Source organism: Chlorocebus sabaeus, chromosome 9, assembly GCF_047675955.1.
Source record: "Chlorocebus sabaeus isolate Y175 chromosome 9, mChlSab1.0.hap1, whole genome shotgun sequence".
Lineage (NCBI taxonomy): Eukaryota > Metazoa > Chordata > Mammalia > Primates > Cercopithecidae > Chlorocebus > Chlorocebus sabaeus.
The window spans coordinates 119,590,861-119,607,680 of record NC_132912.1 but is presented as its reverse complement, the minus strand read 5'-3'; the positions used below and the strand labels follow the sequence as shown (position 1 = coordinate 119,607,680).

Genomic DNA, 16,820 nt, shown 5'->3' with positions numbered 1-16,820 from the left:
AGTGTTTTTACTCTTCATTTCCCTGATTCCTAATGAAGATGAGCATCTTTCCACATGTTTATTGGCCTTTTGTATATTTTCTATTCTGTGAAATGACTGTTGATGTGCTTTATCTGTGGCTTTTAAAGAACAAAAATGAATTCATTTTGCACTAATTTTTGCAATCTGTTTGTAAAAATACATCACAGATGTCTTTCCATTTACTAAGTATGCTTCTACAATATAATTTTGATGGCAGAATAATATTTCTTGTAACACAATTTACTGCTCCTTCAGTGTTAGAGCATTATGTCCTTTCACTTTTATCAGCAGTGAAGTGGAGAGCATCCTTGCAACCAAATGTCTGTATATGCACAATCTTAGCATGTGCATTCCTAGAAGTGGGATTATTCAAAGTGTATGAGTAGTTTTAGATTTTTGATTCACATTGCCAAGTTGCTCCCCAAAAAGGTTTTATCAATTTATATGCCAACCAGGAATGCATGAGGGTACTTGGATGCTGGTATGAAGAATCTTTTCAACACTGTTTTTCATCTATATTCCTGATTATTTGTGTGACTTACTGTCTGGGTTTTTTTTCCTTTATCTTCTTAAGTGTCCATGTTAGCTGTAGAAGAGTATGAGGAGATGCAAGTAAACCTGGAGCTGGAGAAGGACCTTCGAAAGAAAGCGGAGTCATTTGCACAAGAGGTAGGTATCTTGTAAAAACCTTTTTTTTTCCCCTTGAGACAGAGTCTCGCTCTGTTGCCAGGCTGGAGTGCAGTGGCACAATCTCAGTTCACTACAACCTCCAACTCCCTGATTCAAGCGATTCTCTTGCCTCAGCCTCCCGAGTAGCTGGGATTACAGGCACTCGCCACCATGCCCAGCTAAGTTTTGCACTTTTAGTAGAGATGGGGTTTCACTATGTTGGCCAGGATGATCTTGATCTCCTGACCTCGTGATCCGCTCGCCTCGGCCTCCCAAAGTACTGGGAGATTACAGGCATGAGCCACTGTGCCCAGCAGTAAAAACCTTTTTAATTTTGTTTGGTAAGGGACCTTATCATACTCTGATACGCACATGACATATCAGACAAATTCTTGAGGTTGAATAAGAACTCACCAGTTTGAATTAAGGATTTGCTGGTTTAGGGAGGCAGATAACAGAATAGTATCAAGTTCATTGTCAGAAGATCTGGGCTCAAATTTTGGCATGTCAATTACTAGTTGTATGACCTCTGAGCAATTCTTCAGCCTCTCAGGGCTTCACTTTTACCATCTGTAAACCGGACAGTAATACAGACCTGACCAAGTGGATTTTAATGGCAAAATTTTTCAAAAGTGTTGTGTTAACTATAAAGGGAAAGGAATTGCATTTGGTGATACCCATGGCTTGTGATGGAAAGTCCAGCTTGGGTACAGGATGCCTGTACATTTCAAATAGGCTTAAATTCTTGGATGTATCTCCATATACCATCTCAGATAACAGTATTATGGTATCAGTATTTCTCTTCAGCCATTGTGCAGTGCTGTCATTATGCCAGGCGATTCTTCCACTGGCTGTGGAACACTGCCATGTAGTATATTCATTTTCATTATCTCAGCCTTTCACCAGCCTACTGATCTTCCTCTCATGTTAGAGATCAGCTTTGAGCATCTCTTGTTCCGGCTTACCTGTTGATGTGCAGTCATTGGGTCTTCCATGGCCCTGGGGCTAGTGTCCAGGGGCATGAGGAGTTCACCAGTCGGCTAAACTCAAAAACTGGTCTGCAATGAGATCTCCATCCTGTAGGTGTAGTTTGAATTTATGTGCATACTGTGGGTTGAAGGGAAATTGCTCAGGAAATGTAAAACAGTCCTAGGTAAAGGTATCCAAGGCATAGAAGGAAGACAAAGCGTGGCATTATGGGAATGACATTTGAAAATCTGCTTATGGTTTTGTGGGGCTCTTTCTGTGCTTGAGCATAGCTGTGCTAGCAATGAACTCTACCAAAGGTTTGGGCCAAGTAGATCTGACTTGAAATATTATGATTCATTTTATTCAGAGAACTTAATGAAAGGTGAGTAAATATTTTTCTCTTATTACTTGGAAGAAAGGAAAAAGAATTGAAGTGTGTCAGAGCCCTCTGGAAAACGTTGCAGCAATATAAATAATGGAATGAAATAAACAGTGGAGGGGGTGGGGAAGCAGGGATAATGTGAAGATGCCTTTATTGCAAAACTGGAAAGGTTGGCTGATTTTGACCTGAATAGCAGGGTCTCATTTCAAGACATTTTCAGTTTTCCATCTGTTGTTTGCACAATGATGTTAGAATACAAAGCAGCTCAAAGAAAAACTTGAAGGCCATGTAGTAGCAGAGAAGACAGATGGAAGAAGCAAGGTTGCAGTAAGAGGACAAAAATGAATGATTGACTCTGCCGTTCACCTGGTCCTCAGTCTTAGTGGTTGGTGGAAACAATGATGCTGACATGTTAACCCAGAATGAGGAGGTAGAAGTTTGAGGAGGGAAAGGAAGCAAGAGCAATGGTACTTATGTTGTTGGCAGCATAAATATTTGCAGTGGTACTCAACAATTTTATAATATCTAGTTTCAATCTATGCAATAGTGAGAAGAAAACTTAAAAAAAAAAAAGCACTAGATTGGAACTAGTATATTTTCCTTTTTACATAGTTTATGCATTCTCAGGTTTTCAACAGATAAGTACAAAGACACAAAATTTAGTTTAACAACAGAGTCCCATTCTTTTGCATTTTACTTACCACTTAGGGCATGCAGCAAACATCTTACTGTGCCAGACACTATGCTGACATTGGGAATCCAGTGGTGAAGAAAGCAAATATGAGCCCTGCCCTCTTGGAGCTTATAGTCTAGAGCCTTAGAAATCAATTTTTAAGGTTAATTTACTTTGTATTTTTAATTGAAAAGGAATATGCGTGCCTTGCACAAAGATACAAATATTTTCTAAATGTATAAAATAAAAATTGAAAGTTACCCCCCACTCTTAATTCCCACTAGTATATTTAGAAAACAAAACCAAAAACATAATCCCCCTCAACAAGAAAACTATCAGTTGTCTTCATAGCTATATTAAATTTTTAAATTTATTCAACATAATTATATTTTTTGGCCAGGCATGGTGGCTCACATCTGTAATCCCAGCAGTTTGGGAGACCGAGGCGGGGGCATCATTTGAGGCCAGGAGTTCGAGACCAACCTGGCCTACATAGTGAAACCCCATCTCTACTAAAAATACAAAAATTAGCCAGGCGTGGTGGCAGGCACCTGTAGTCCCAGCTACTCGGGAGGCTGAGACATGAGAATCACTTGAACCCAGGAGGTGGAGGTTGTAGTGAGCTGAGATTGTGCCACTGTACTCCAGCCTGGGCAACAGAGCGAGACTCCATCTCAAAAAAAAAAAAGAAAAAAAATTACTGTAATCATAATGATCACCCAAAACAATTCATTTTAATTAAATCACTGGTCTGAAGTTTAAGATACTGTAATGAAATATTGATTACTCATTCTTAGAATGCTGAAGCTGCGTCTCACCCTTCTCCAGCCAAGCATACATGCACATACTCTCCTTCACTGCAGTCTCTATACCTCTCACTCTCACACAAATGGAAGAAGAATGTGGGTTTCATGTATATACAATTGTTTATTTACCTGTTTGACTTTGTAATGTGTTTTAATTCTGCAGAAGAACCCTGTTGTAGATTCGTGGGCTTTTCATAAATCCCTGCACAGGCAAAGAAGGAAAGCTTCTGACCCTTTTTTCCTCTCTCATAGGAAGACATACTGGGAAGAAAATGTTAGTGTTTTAGTATAGTATATTCATGACTTGACTTCGATTTGGAAATCGTTACTGATCAAGAGCTTAAGGATTGTATAAATCATTAAAGCTGTGGTCTTGCCACATGGAGGTTGATGGAAAATATTTTTGTCCTGAGTTTTATTTGCTGACTTTTTCTGTTACATGGTGGGTGAAGTTGTTGAACAAACTAACATGAGGGCTGTAGCAAGTCATTTTACAGTTCAGAGCTTTCAGTTAAGTTCCAGTGTAAATTTCGTAATGCTGTTAAAAATCTGAAAAGGTGAAGCTCTACTATAAAATTGGTAGGCCAGATTTCAAAGTTTAACAGAAACATTTCATACTTGGAATCACTCACTGGCCAAATTGGGTAGGGTGTTAAGGAAAAGAAATAACAGGTGAATAGAAATTAATGTTATTTTCAATCATGTAAAGTTGTGAGGGTTTGATAAATAACATATATAAATTGCTTAATAAAGTGCTCAATAAAAGTATACTGTCTCCCTTCTCCCCTTTACCCTTCTACTGTTAACTACTTTTATCACTGGGGAGAAACTAATTAGTTTAAAACAAAACATTAGATCTAGTAAATAGTAGAGGAACTTAGCCAGATGGTTAAGAGCTTGGGCATGTAAATCAGATATGGGTTTAAATCCTGGTCTTGTCACTTATGTGTGTTCTTGGGAAAGTCGCCTAACTTCTTTGAGCCTCAGTTACCTTATCAGTAAAATTAGATGATAGTAGTGTCTACTTGATAGTGTTGTTTTAAGGATTATAAGATATAATGAATGTAAAATGATTCCCACCATGTCTATCACATAGTGTTTAGTAAATGTTACCTCTTCATAGTAGAAGCACTTTAATAGGATTGGTGTAAGGATTAAAATAATGCATATAAAATATTTAGTGGAGCACACAAGGTAAGTTCTTGAGAAATATGAGCTACTGCTATTAATATTAGTGTATTTTAAAGCAATAATAAAATATTAAAAACTGAAGAGTAAGACCAGCTTATTGTATAAATATCTTGTTGGGGCAGGAGTAAAGATATTAAAGATTATATAAAAGGAGTGAAACCATAGCAATCACTGCTTCTAAAACTTGTACAAGTCAGAATTTGCCTTTAATGTCTTCATAAAAATTCCATGTACTTTTCTTTTGCTGAAGTTACAGTTGAGGAGATATGTGAGATTGAATGCTATATACATTCTTGTAACAAACTTTTGCAGATGTTCATTGAGCAAAACAAGCTAAAGAGGCAAAGCCACCTTCTGCTGCAGAACTCCGTCCCTGATCAGCAGCTTTTGAAAGCTTTAGATGAAAATGCAAAACTCACCCAGCTCCTTGAAGAAGAGAGAATTCAGCATCAACAAAAGGTAAGCCCTTTTCTTCTGGAGTTTTAGGTACACACACGCGTACATGCATACACACATATATTTAAGATGAAAGGTGCCTGTGGAGTCAGTCCAGTCATTTACTGTTTCATATTTTGCCTTAGTTACGAAGTCCTTCCAATCACCTTTTAGAAAAAAATAACTAAACGAATTTAATGTTGTGAAACTGAAATTTGTAACACACTGTTGTACACTTTATAATACTCTTTAAACTGTCCAAAGGGTCGGAAGAAGCAAGGGAAAGAGATATAACTCAAGAAGAACTTAGATAATGCAAAGTCTTGAAATTTGATTTTTGGAACCGTATTTTTTGGAGACTGCACACACTAAGAGGCTCTATTCATCTCAGAGCAGTTGTTGGAGGGCATAGGTTTTATTCAGAGAAAATGAAAGTCCATATTAGTAGTAATTGTTTGCTTAGAGAAAATTTCTGATTTTGTAAACTTGCACAAATGTGTATGTTTAAAGACTTCCTAAGTGGTTATTTCAATTTGATGAGTGGAGCTATTCCAGCTGACACAGTGTACCTCTGTGTGCCAAGAAGAAAGAATAGTCATTGTGGTAGGTGAGAGGAGAATGTGGGAGAGGAGAAGCAAAGAAGTGGAACAAAGACTTTCAAATTAAAGAGACCACTTAAGAAAAATTACATCAATGTTTATACTACTTATAATGTACCTCATTTGGGAAGGAAAGGCTGTTAGCTGCTACTTGTTATCACCTGTCAAAGCCTCTGTGGCAACAGTATTGACATTTAATCCTTGGAAGTTATGAAGTTTTTACAAAGTTGGTGGTGAGGTAGAGTTGATTTGTTTTGCTTCACTAAGAAATGTTCATATTTGGTGGCTGGGAAGATGGCCAAATAGGAACAGCTCCGGTCTGCAGCTCCCAGTGAGATCAACGCAGAAGGCGGGTGATTTCTGCATTGGGTACCTGGCTCATCTCATTGGGACTGGTTAGACAGTGGGTGCATCTCATGGAGGGCGAGCCGAAGCAGGGCGGGGTGTCACCTCACCTGGGAAGTGCAGGGGACTAGGGAACTCCCTCCCCTAGCCAAGAGAAGCCATGAGGGACTGTGCTGTGAGGAATGGTGCACTCCAGCCCGGATACTACGCTTTTCCCACGGCCTTTGCAACCCATAGACCAGGAGATTCCCTTGGGTGTCTATGCCACCAGGGCCCTGGGATTCAAGCACAAAACTGGGTGGCCATTTGGGCAGACACCGAGCTAGGTGCAGGAGTGTTTTTCGTACCCCAGTGGCACCTGGAACGCCAGCAACAGAACTGTTCACTCCCCCTGGAAAGGGGCAGAAGCCAGGGAGCTAAGTGGTCTAGCTCAGCAGATCCCACCCCCACAGAGCCCAGCAAACCAAGATCTACTGGCTTGAAATTCTCGCTTGCCAGCACAGCAGTCTGATGTCAACCTGGTACACTTGACCTTGGTAGGAGGTGGGGTGTCTGCCATTACTGAGGCTTGAGTAGGCTGTTTTCCCCTCACAGGGTAAACAAAGCCACCAGGAAATTTGGACTGCGCGGAGCCCACTGCAGCTCTGCTAAGCTGCTGTAGCTAGATTGCCTCTTTAGATCCCTCCTCTCTAGGCAGGGCATCTCTGAAAGAGAGGCAGCAGCCCCAGTCGGGGCTTATAGATAAAACTCCCATCTCCCTGGAACAGAGCACCTGGGGGAAGAGGCAGCTGTGGGCGCACCTTCAGCAGACTTAAACGTTCCTGCCTGCCGGCTCTGAATAGAGCAGCAGATTTCCCAGCACAGTGCTTGAGCTCTGCTAAGGGACAGACTGCCTCCTCAAGTGGATCCCTTACCCCAGTGCCTCCTGACTGGGAGACACCTCCCAGCAGGGGTCTACAATCACCTCATACAGGAGAACTCCAGATGGCATCTGGCGGGTGCCCCTCTGGGATGAAGCTTCCAGAGGAAGGAACAGGCAGAAATCTTCGCTGTTTTGCAGCTTCCACTGATGATACCCAGGCAAACAGGGTTGGGAGTGGACCCCCAGCAAACTCCAGCAGACCTGCAGCAGAGGGGCCTGACTGCTAGAAGGAAAACCAACAAACAGAAAGGAATACATCAACATCAACAAAAGGGCATCCACGCAAAAACCCCATCCAGAGGTTACCAACATCAAAGACCAAAGGTAGATAAATCCAGAAAGATGAGGAAAAACTAGTGCAAAAAGGCTGAAAATTCCAAAAACCAGAATGTCTCTTGTCCTCCAAAAAATCACAACTCCCAGCCAGAAAGGGAACAAAAGTGGATGGAGAATGAGTTTGACAAATTGACAGAGGTAGGCTTCAGAAGGTGGGTGATAACAAACTCCTCCGAGTTAAAGGAGCATGTTCTAACCCAATGCAAGGAAGCCAAGAACCTTGATAAAAAGTTGGAGGAATTGCTAACTAGAATAACCAGTTTAGAGAAGAACAAAAATGACCTGATGGAGCTGAAAAACACAGCAGGAGAACTTGGTGAAGCGTATGCAAGTATCAATAGCCAAATCGATCAAGTGGAAGACGGGATATCAGAGATTGAAGATCAACTTAATGAAATAAAGCATGAAGACAAGATTATTGAAAAAAAGACTGAAAAGGAATGAACAAAGCCTCCAGGAAAGATGGGACTATGTGAAAAGACCAAACCTATGTTTGATTGGTGTACTGGAAAGTGATGGGGAGAATGGAACCAAGTTGGAAAACACTCTTCAGAATATTATCCAGGAGAACTTCCCCACCCAGCAAAGACAGGCCAACATTCAAATTCAGGAAACACAGAGAACACCACAAAGATACTCCTCGAGAAGAGCAGCCCGAAGACACATAATCGTCAGATTCATCAAGGTTGAAATGAAGGAAAAAATGTTAAGGGCAGCCAGAAAGAAAGGTTGGGTTACTCACAAAGGGAAGCCCATCAGACTAACAATGGATCTCTCTGCAGAAACCCTACAAGCCAGAAGAGAGTGGGGGCCAATATTCAACATTCTTAAAGACAAGAATTTTCAACCCAGAATTGCATATCTAGCCAAATTAAGCTTCATAAGCAAAGGAGAAATAAAATCCTGTACAGACAAACAAATGCTGAGAGATTTTGTCACCACCAGGCCTGCCTTACAAGAGTTCCTGAAGGAAGCACTAAACATGGAAAGGAAAAACTGGTACCAGCTACTGCAAAAACATACCAAATTGTAAAGATCAGTGACACTGAAGAAACTGCATAAACTAATGGCAAAATAACCAGCTAGCATCATAATGACAGGATCAAATTCACACATAACAATATTAACCTTAAATGTAAATGGGATAAATGCCCCCAATTAAAAGACACAGATTGACAAATTGGATAAAGAATCACAACCCATTGGTGTGCTGTATTCAGGAGACCCATCTCACGTGTAAAGACATATAGGCTTAAAATAAAGGGACAGAGGAATATTTACCAAGCAACTGGAAAACAAAAAAAGCAGGGGTTGCAATCCTAGTCTCTGATAAAACAGACTTTAAACCAATGAAGAGCAAAAGAGACAAGGGTATTACATAATGGTAAAGGGATTACTGCAACAAGAAGAGCTAACGATCCTAAATATATATGCACCCAATACAGGAGCACCCAGATTCATAAAGCAAGTTCTTAGAGACCTACAAAAAGATATAGACTCCCACACAATGATAGTGGGAGACTTCAACACCCCACTGTCGGTGTTAGACAGATCAACGAGACAGAAAATTAACAAGGATATTCAAGACTTGAATTCAGCTCTGGACCAAGTAGACCTAATAGACATCTACAGAACTCTCCATCCCAAATCAACAGAATATATATTCTTCTCAGGACCACATCATACTTATTCTAAAATTGACCACATAATTGGAAGTAAAACACTTCTCAGCAAATGCAAAAGAATGGAAATCATAAACAGTCTCTCAGACCACAGTGCAATCAAATTAGAATTCAGGATTGAGAAACTCACTCAAAACCACACAACTACCTGGAAACTGAACAACCTGCTTCTGAATGACTACTGAGTAAATAACAAAATTAAGTCAGAAATAATAAGTTTTTTGAAACCAATGAGAATAAAGATACAACATACCAGAATCTCTGGGACATAGCTAAAGCAGTGTTTAGAGGGAAATTTATAGCACTAAATGCCCACAGGAGAAAGCAGGAAAGATCTAAAATCGACACCCTATCATCACAATTAAAAGAATTAGAGAAGCAAGAGCAAACACATTCAAAAGCTAGTAGAAGTCAAGAAATAACTAAGATCAGAGCAGAACTGAGGGAGACAGAGACATGAAAAACCCTTCAAAAAAAAATCAATAAATCCAGGAGCTTTTTTTTTTTGAAAAGATTAACAAAATAGGTAGACTGCTAGCCCAACTAGTAAAGAAGAAAAGAGAGAAGAATCAAATAGACACAATAAAAAATGTAAAGGGGGGATCACCACCAATCCCACAGAAATACAAACTACCATCAGAGAATATATAAACGCCTGTACACAAATAAGCTAGAAAATCTAGAAGAAATGCATAAATTCCTGGACACATACACCCTCCTAAGACTAAACCAGGAAGAAGTTGAATCCCTGAGTAAACCAATAACAAGTTCTGAAATTGAGGCAGTAATTAATAGCCTGCTAACCAAAAAAAGCCCAGGATCAGACGGATTCACAGCCGAATTCTACCAGAGGTACAAAGAGGAGCTGGTATCATTCCTTCTGAAACTATTCCAAGCAATAGAAAAAGAGGGACTCCTCCCTAACTCATTTTATGAGGCTGGCATCATCCTGATACCAAAACCTGCCAGAAACACAACAACAAAAAAAGAAAATTTCAGGCTAATATCCTGATGAACATCGATGTGAAAATCCCCAATAAAATACTGGCAAACCGAATCCAGCAGCACATCCAAAGGCTCATCTACCACAATCAAGTCGGCTTCATCCCTGGGATGCAAGGCTGTTTCAACATACTCAAATCAATAAACGTAATCCATCACATAAACAGAACCAATGAGAAAAACCACATGATTATCTCAATAGATGCAGAAAAGGCCTTCAATAAAATTCAACACCCCTTCATGCTAAAAAGTCTTAGTAAACTAAGTATTGATGGAACATATCTCAAAATAATAAGAGCTATTTATGACAAACTCACAGCCAATGTCATACTGAATGAGCAAAAGCTGAAAGCATTCCCTTTGAAAACCGGCACATGACAAGGATGCCCTCTCTCACCACTCCTATTCAACATGGTATTGGAAGTTCTGGCCAGGGCAGTCAGGCAAGGGAAAGTAATAAAGGGTATTCACATAGGAAGAGAGGAAGTCAAATTGTCTCTTGTTTGAAGATGACATGATTGTATACTTAGAAAACCCAAAATCTCAGCCCAAAATCTCCTTAAGCCGATAAGCAACTTCAGCAAAGTCTCAGGATACAAAATCGGTGTGGAAAAATCACAAGCTTCCTATACACCCATAATAGACAGACAGACAGCCAAATCATGAGTGAACTCCCATTCACAATTGCTACAAAGAGAATAAAATACCTAGGAATACAACTTATAAGGGATGTGAAGGACCTCTTCAAGGAGAACTACAAACCACTGCTCAAGGAAATAAGAGAGGACACAAATAAATGGAAAAACATTCCATACTCATGGATAGGAAGAATCAATATCATGAAAATAGCCGTACTGCCCAAAGTAATTTATAGATTCAATGCTATCCCTATCAAGCTACCATTGACTTTCTTCACAGAATTAGGAAGACCTGCTTTAAATTTCATGTGAAACCAGAATAAATCCTAAGCAAAAAGAACAAAGCTGGAGTCATCATACTGACTGGCTTCAAACTATACTACAAGGCTACAGTAACCAAAACAGCATGGTACTGGTACCAAAACAGAGATATAGACCAATGGAACATAGCAGAGACCCCAGAAATAACACCACACATCTACAACCATCTAATCTTTTACAAACCTGACAAAAACAAGCAATGGGGAAAGGATTCCCTATTTAATAAATGGTGTTGGGAAAACGGGCTAGCCATATGCAGAAAACTGAAACTGGACCTCTTCCTTACACCTTATATAAAAATTAACTCAAGGTGGATTAAAGACTTAAATATAAGACCTAAAACCTTAAAAACCCTAGAAGAAAATCTAGGCAATACCATTCAGGACATAGGCATGGGCAAAGGCTTCATGACTAAAACACCAAAAGCAATGGCAACAAAAGCCAGAATTGACAAATGGGATCTAATTAAACTAAAGAACTTATGCACAGCAAAAGAAACTATCATCAGAGTGAACAGGCAATCTACAGAATGGGAGAAAATTTTTGCCATCTATCCTGACAAAGGGCTAATATCCAGAATTTACAAGGAACTTAAATTCACACACAAAAAAACAATTTCATCAAAAAGTGGGCAAAGTGTATGACCAGACACTTCTCAAAAGAAGACATTTATGTGGCCAAAAAACATATGAAAAAAAGCTCATCATCACTGGTCATTAGAGAAATGAAAATCAAAATGGCAGTGAGATACCATCTCACACCAGTTAGAATGGTGATCATTAAAAAGTCAGGAAACAACAGATGCTGGAGAGGATGTGGAGAAATAGAAATGCTTTTACACTGTTGGTGGGCGTATAAATTAGTTCAACTATTGTGGAAGACAGTGTGGCGATTCCTCAAGGATCTAGAATCAGAAATACCATTTGACCTAGCAATCCCATTACTGGGTATATACCCGAAGAATTATAAATCATTCTACTATAAAGACACGTACACACATGTTTATTGCAGCACTATTCATAATAGAAAAGACTTGGAACCAACCCAAATGCCCACCAATGATAGACTGGATAAAGAAAATGTGGCACATATACACCATGGAATACTATGCAGCCATAAAAAAGGATGTGTTTGTGTCCTTTGCAGAGACACGGATAAAGCTGGAAACCATCATTTTCAGCAAACTAACCCAGGAACAGAAAACCAAACACTGCATGTACTCACTCATAAGTGGGAGTTGAACGATGAGAACACATGGACACAGGGAGGGGAACATCACACACTGGGGCCTGTCGGGAGGTGGGGGGCAAGGGGAGGGAGAGCATTAGGAGAAATACCTAGTGTAGATGACAGGTTGATGGGTACAGCAAACCACCATGGCATGTGTATACCTGTGTAACAAACCTGCACATTCTGCACATGTACCCTAGAACTTAAAGTGTAATAAATAAATAATGAAAATAATATTAAAAACAAATGTTGATATATATGTAGAGTACCTCTGGATGGACAGGTGGTAACAGTCCCCTGGGAAAGAAAACTGGAGAACAGGGTGGAAGGGAAAGAATTTCATTCTTTTGTCCCCATGTGTAGGAATTACTTTTCAAGAAAAGAGAAAAAAAATGTGTTTTTGTTTCAGTTTATGCTAGAATTTAACTTTTGGTTCTGAAAAGTCCAGCTATTTACAGTTAAATCATTAAGCAAATAATACATGCCTAGAACCTACTGAATTGAGCTGAGGTTTAAGATTAAATTGTTGTATGTATACCTTGCTGGGTACTGAAGATTAAAGTTATCAATGAAATTATAATAATCACTATTTCTAAAACTGTTATACTCTGTATATATACAGTTATTCTTACAGTCTTTTCATATACAGATGATCCTTGACTTACGATGGGGTTACGTCCTGACAAACCCATGTTAGTTGAAAATATTGTAAATCAAAAATAATATACCTAACCTACTGAATATCATAGTTTAGTCTAGCCTACCTTAAATGTGCTCAGAACACTTACATTAGCCTACAATTGGGCAGAGTCAACTGGAAACACAGAGCATCAATCAAAACTGGAAAACTAGAGCATCAATCCCTATTCTTTTTGGCACTAGGGACCAGTTTCGTGGAAGACAATTTTTCCATGGACTGGGGAGGGAAGAGGGTAGGGGATGGTTTTGTGATGAAACTGCACCACCTCAGATCATCAGGCATTAGATTCTCATAAAGAGCGGCCAACCTAGATCCCTTGCATGTGCAGTTCACAATAGGGTTCGCGGTTCTGTAAGAGTCTATTGCTGCTGCTGATCTGACAAGGTGGAGCTCAGGCGGTAATGCTTGCTCATGCCTGCTGCTAACCTTCTGTGCAGCCTGGTTCCTAACAGGCCATGGGCCAGTACCGGTCCAAGACCCAGGGTTTGGGGACCCCGGCTCTAGAGTATCAGTTATTTACTTGCATGATCATGTGACTGACTGGGAGCTGTGCCTGGCTGCTGTTGTAGAGGATTGTGAGAGAGTATCTTATTACACATTGCGAGCCTGGGAAAAGATCAAAATCCAGAATTTGAAGTGTGGTTTGTATTGAATGCGTGTCACTTTCACACCATTGTAAAGTCGAAAAACTGTATCTCAAACCATCCTAAATTGGGGACCATCTGTATGTGGCTTAAAATGTTTCTTAGCTGTCTGTAAGTTCCCTTGCAGATGCAGCAGTCTTTTAAGCACAGCATATGGTTTTTGCAATTATAAAAATAACATATGCTCCTTATAATACATTTTTAAAATACAGCAAAAGTTAAAGAAGATTAACCAAGTATCCTATATTTTGGTGCATAGCTGAACTTTCTGTAAATATATAACTTTATAAATATAGTTTGTTTAAATTGAATCATACCATGCATACCATTTTATGCCCTGATTTTTTTTCCATTGGTAATATATCTTCTCATGTCAGTATACAGTTAACTATGTGATTTAAAATAGTTGCATCGTATTTCATTGAATAAACATGCCATAATTTATTAAATCAAAAATATTGGTAGATATTTAGGTTATTTGCAGCATTTTGCTGTTGTAAAGAACACTCTAGGCCAGGTGTGGTGGCTCATGCCTGTAATCTCAACACCTTGGGAGGCCAAAGCAGGTGGATCACTTAAGGCCAGGAGTTCGAAACTAGCCTGGCCAATGTGGTGAAACCCCCGTCTCTACTAAAAATACAAAAATTAGCTGGGTGTGGTGACATGTGCCTGTAGCCCCAGCTACTCAGAAGGCTGAGGCCCAAGAATTGCCTAAACCTGGGAGACGGAGTTTGTAGTGAGCCCAGATCGTGCCACTGCACTCCAGCCTGGCTGAAAGAGTGAGACTCTGTCTCAAAACAAAAACAAAAACAAAAACAAAACAGAGCAAAAAAACACTTCTGTGAATGCATTTCAGAGTATTTTTAAAAATAATTTCTAAAAGTGGTTTTACTGAATCAAAAGCCTTTCTTCTTTTTTTTTTTTTTTTTTGAAGACTTTTGATACTTATTACTAAATTTGTGTCCCCCAGGGGTCTTTAAAATATTACCTGAATTTTTCTTTTGAAAATGGTTACAAAAGTGACTCATACTTAAAAATTAAAGTGTCTGTGTGACTAACAAGCATATAAAAAATGCTTAATCATTAGAGAAATGAAAATCAAAACCACAATGAGATACCGTCTCATGTCAGTCAGAATGGCTGTTATTAAAACGTCAAAAAATAGCAGATGTTGGCAAAGTTTCAGAGAAATAGGACACTTATACACTGCTGGTGGGAATGTAAGTTCAGCCATTATGGAAAGCAGTGTGGCGATTTCTCAAAGAACTTAAAACAGAAATACCATTCAACCCAACAATCCCATTATTGGATATATGCCCAAAGGAATATAAATCATTCTACCATAAAGACACATGCACGTATATATTCCTCGCAGCACTATACGCAATAGCAAAGTTGTGGAGTCAACCTCAGTGCCCATCCGTGGTAGACTGGATAAAGAAAACGTGGTATGCGTTACACCATGGAATACTATGTAGCCATAAAAAGGAATGAGATAATGTCCTTTGTAGCAACATGATTGGAACTGGAGGCCATAATCCTAAGGGAACTAACATAGGAATAGAAAACCAAATGTTCTCACTTCTAAGTGGGAGCTAAGCATTGATTACACATGGACACAAAGAAGGGAACAACAGACACTGGGGCTTACTTGGCGGTGGAGGGTAGGAGAGAGAGGATCGAAAAAGTATCTGTCAGGTACTATGCTTTTTACCTCGGTGATGAAACAACCTGTACACCAAACCTCTGTGACACACAATTTACCTATATAGCAAACCTGCACATATACCCTGAACCTAAAATAAAACTTAAAAAAATTAAAGTGTCTAGTACATAACTCCCAGTATATTTATTTTAAATCAAAGAGCTGATTATGATTTTGTGTTAATTGTATCTAGAATTTGCATGGTTGTTAAGATGGATCGGAATCTGTTTGCTATGAAGTACGGTCAAAGGGAAATACTTATTTTTTCCCTTTCTTTTCTTTGACAAAGGAAAAACTGTCACCCATAAAAGTCTTTTTTTTTTTTTTTTAAAATAACTTACAGGTCAAAGAATTAGAAGAGCAACTAGAAAATGAAACACTCCACAAAGAAATACACAACCTTAAACAGCAACTGGAGCTTCTAGAAGAAGATAAAAAGGAATTGGAATTGAAATATCAGAATTCCGAAGAGAAAGCCAGAAATTTAAAGCACTCTGGTAAAAGCATTGAGTAGGCTACTATGTCTTACTATTAATCTTTGAATTACTCATGCCTAGTACAAAACCTGGCATGTAGTTAGTCTAGAACATTTACTGAATGCTGTGGAAAAATACCAAGACTTGTTTTTAAGTTCCTTAATTTCTAACCATTGCAATTCAGCAGAATAGCTGCTGTATTAAATAATTCACAAATATTTAGACTTCTTTTTTGGACTTAGAGCCCTTATGAACATCATATACAGAATTAAGACACAGAGATACCATTAGCATAGGAGGACCAAACTTTTCAGCATTTTTCAGAGCTTCAGAGCTGAATATTCATTATGTACTTTATTTTGTTCACTTAGAGTGCATTTTTAGAAAGAATTAAACTTTTTAAACATACTATCTTCATCTTTGGTATTCGTACCACCTTCGTCTTTGGTGTCTAATTATACACATGAAATAATACTTTCTATATCATACCTAACAATGAACTGGGCAACAATATATCTATTAAATGGAAAACCTTTTAAAACACCAGGGGATACTTAAATCAAAAGATTTATTCATTCAGTTCTAGAAGGCTTAACGGGAATGTGCGAGTTAGATTATTATACAGGCATATGTGTAAGTCTCTGTTGGAAAGTCGGTAATTTAGGAAGGCAGGTACATTCCCTTTATAATAGCTTCAATATTCACTTCAGATATTTTTTGGTTAATTTTATACTAGAATTTTGAAACCTATGCAGAAGAACCACGTAGGCCTTTTTTCCTTTTAAAAGCATTCAGTGCTTTCTAATCCACAATAAAAATTGATTATAATTTATTTTTTAATTGATCCAAAATTAAGAAATATTCCATTCTTTTTAGTGAATATCAGAGTAGCCTGTAGCCAAAGCCACCTTTATTATGAATGGAGGAGGCAGACACTGGAAACACATGGGGTTCAATTCTGAATGCCTTTTATTAATACTTAGCATCTGCTGTGTGTGTACCCAGCCCTATCCTTGGATACACTACTTGGAAGGCTGAGACAGGAGAATGGCGTGAACCCGGGAGGCGGAGCTT

At 38.9% G+C, this 16,820-nt stretch overlaps 1 protein-coding gene across 4 annotated transcripts in view; it reads left to right on the top strand.

Moving 5' to 3' along the window:
- The window catches only part of SHTN1 (shootin 1), a 122,707-nt gene that overhangs the window by 59,925 nt on the left and 45,962 nt on the right, over positions 1 to 16,820 (top strand). For all 4 annotated transcript variants that reach the window (XM_073019392.1, XM_007964202.3, XM_007964199.3 and 1 more), the window contains exons 8-10: positions 596 to 690; positions 5,024 to 5,170; positions 15,614 to 15,767. In XM_073019392.1, coding sequence (XP_072875493.1) covers positions 596 to 690; positions 5,024 to 5,170; positions 15,614 to 15,767 — 396 coding nt within the window. The remainder of the gene's footprint in view (positions 1 to 595; positions 691 to 5,023; positions 5,171 to 15,613; positions 15,768 to 16,820) is intronic.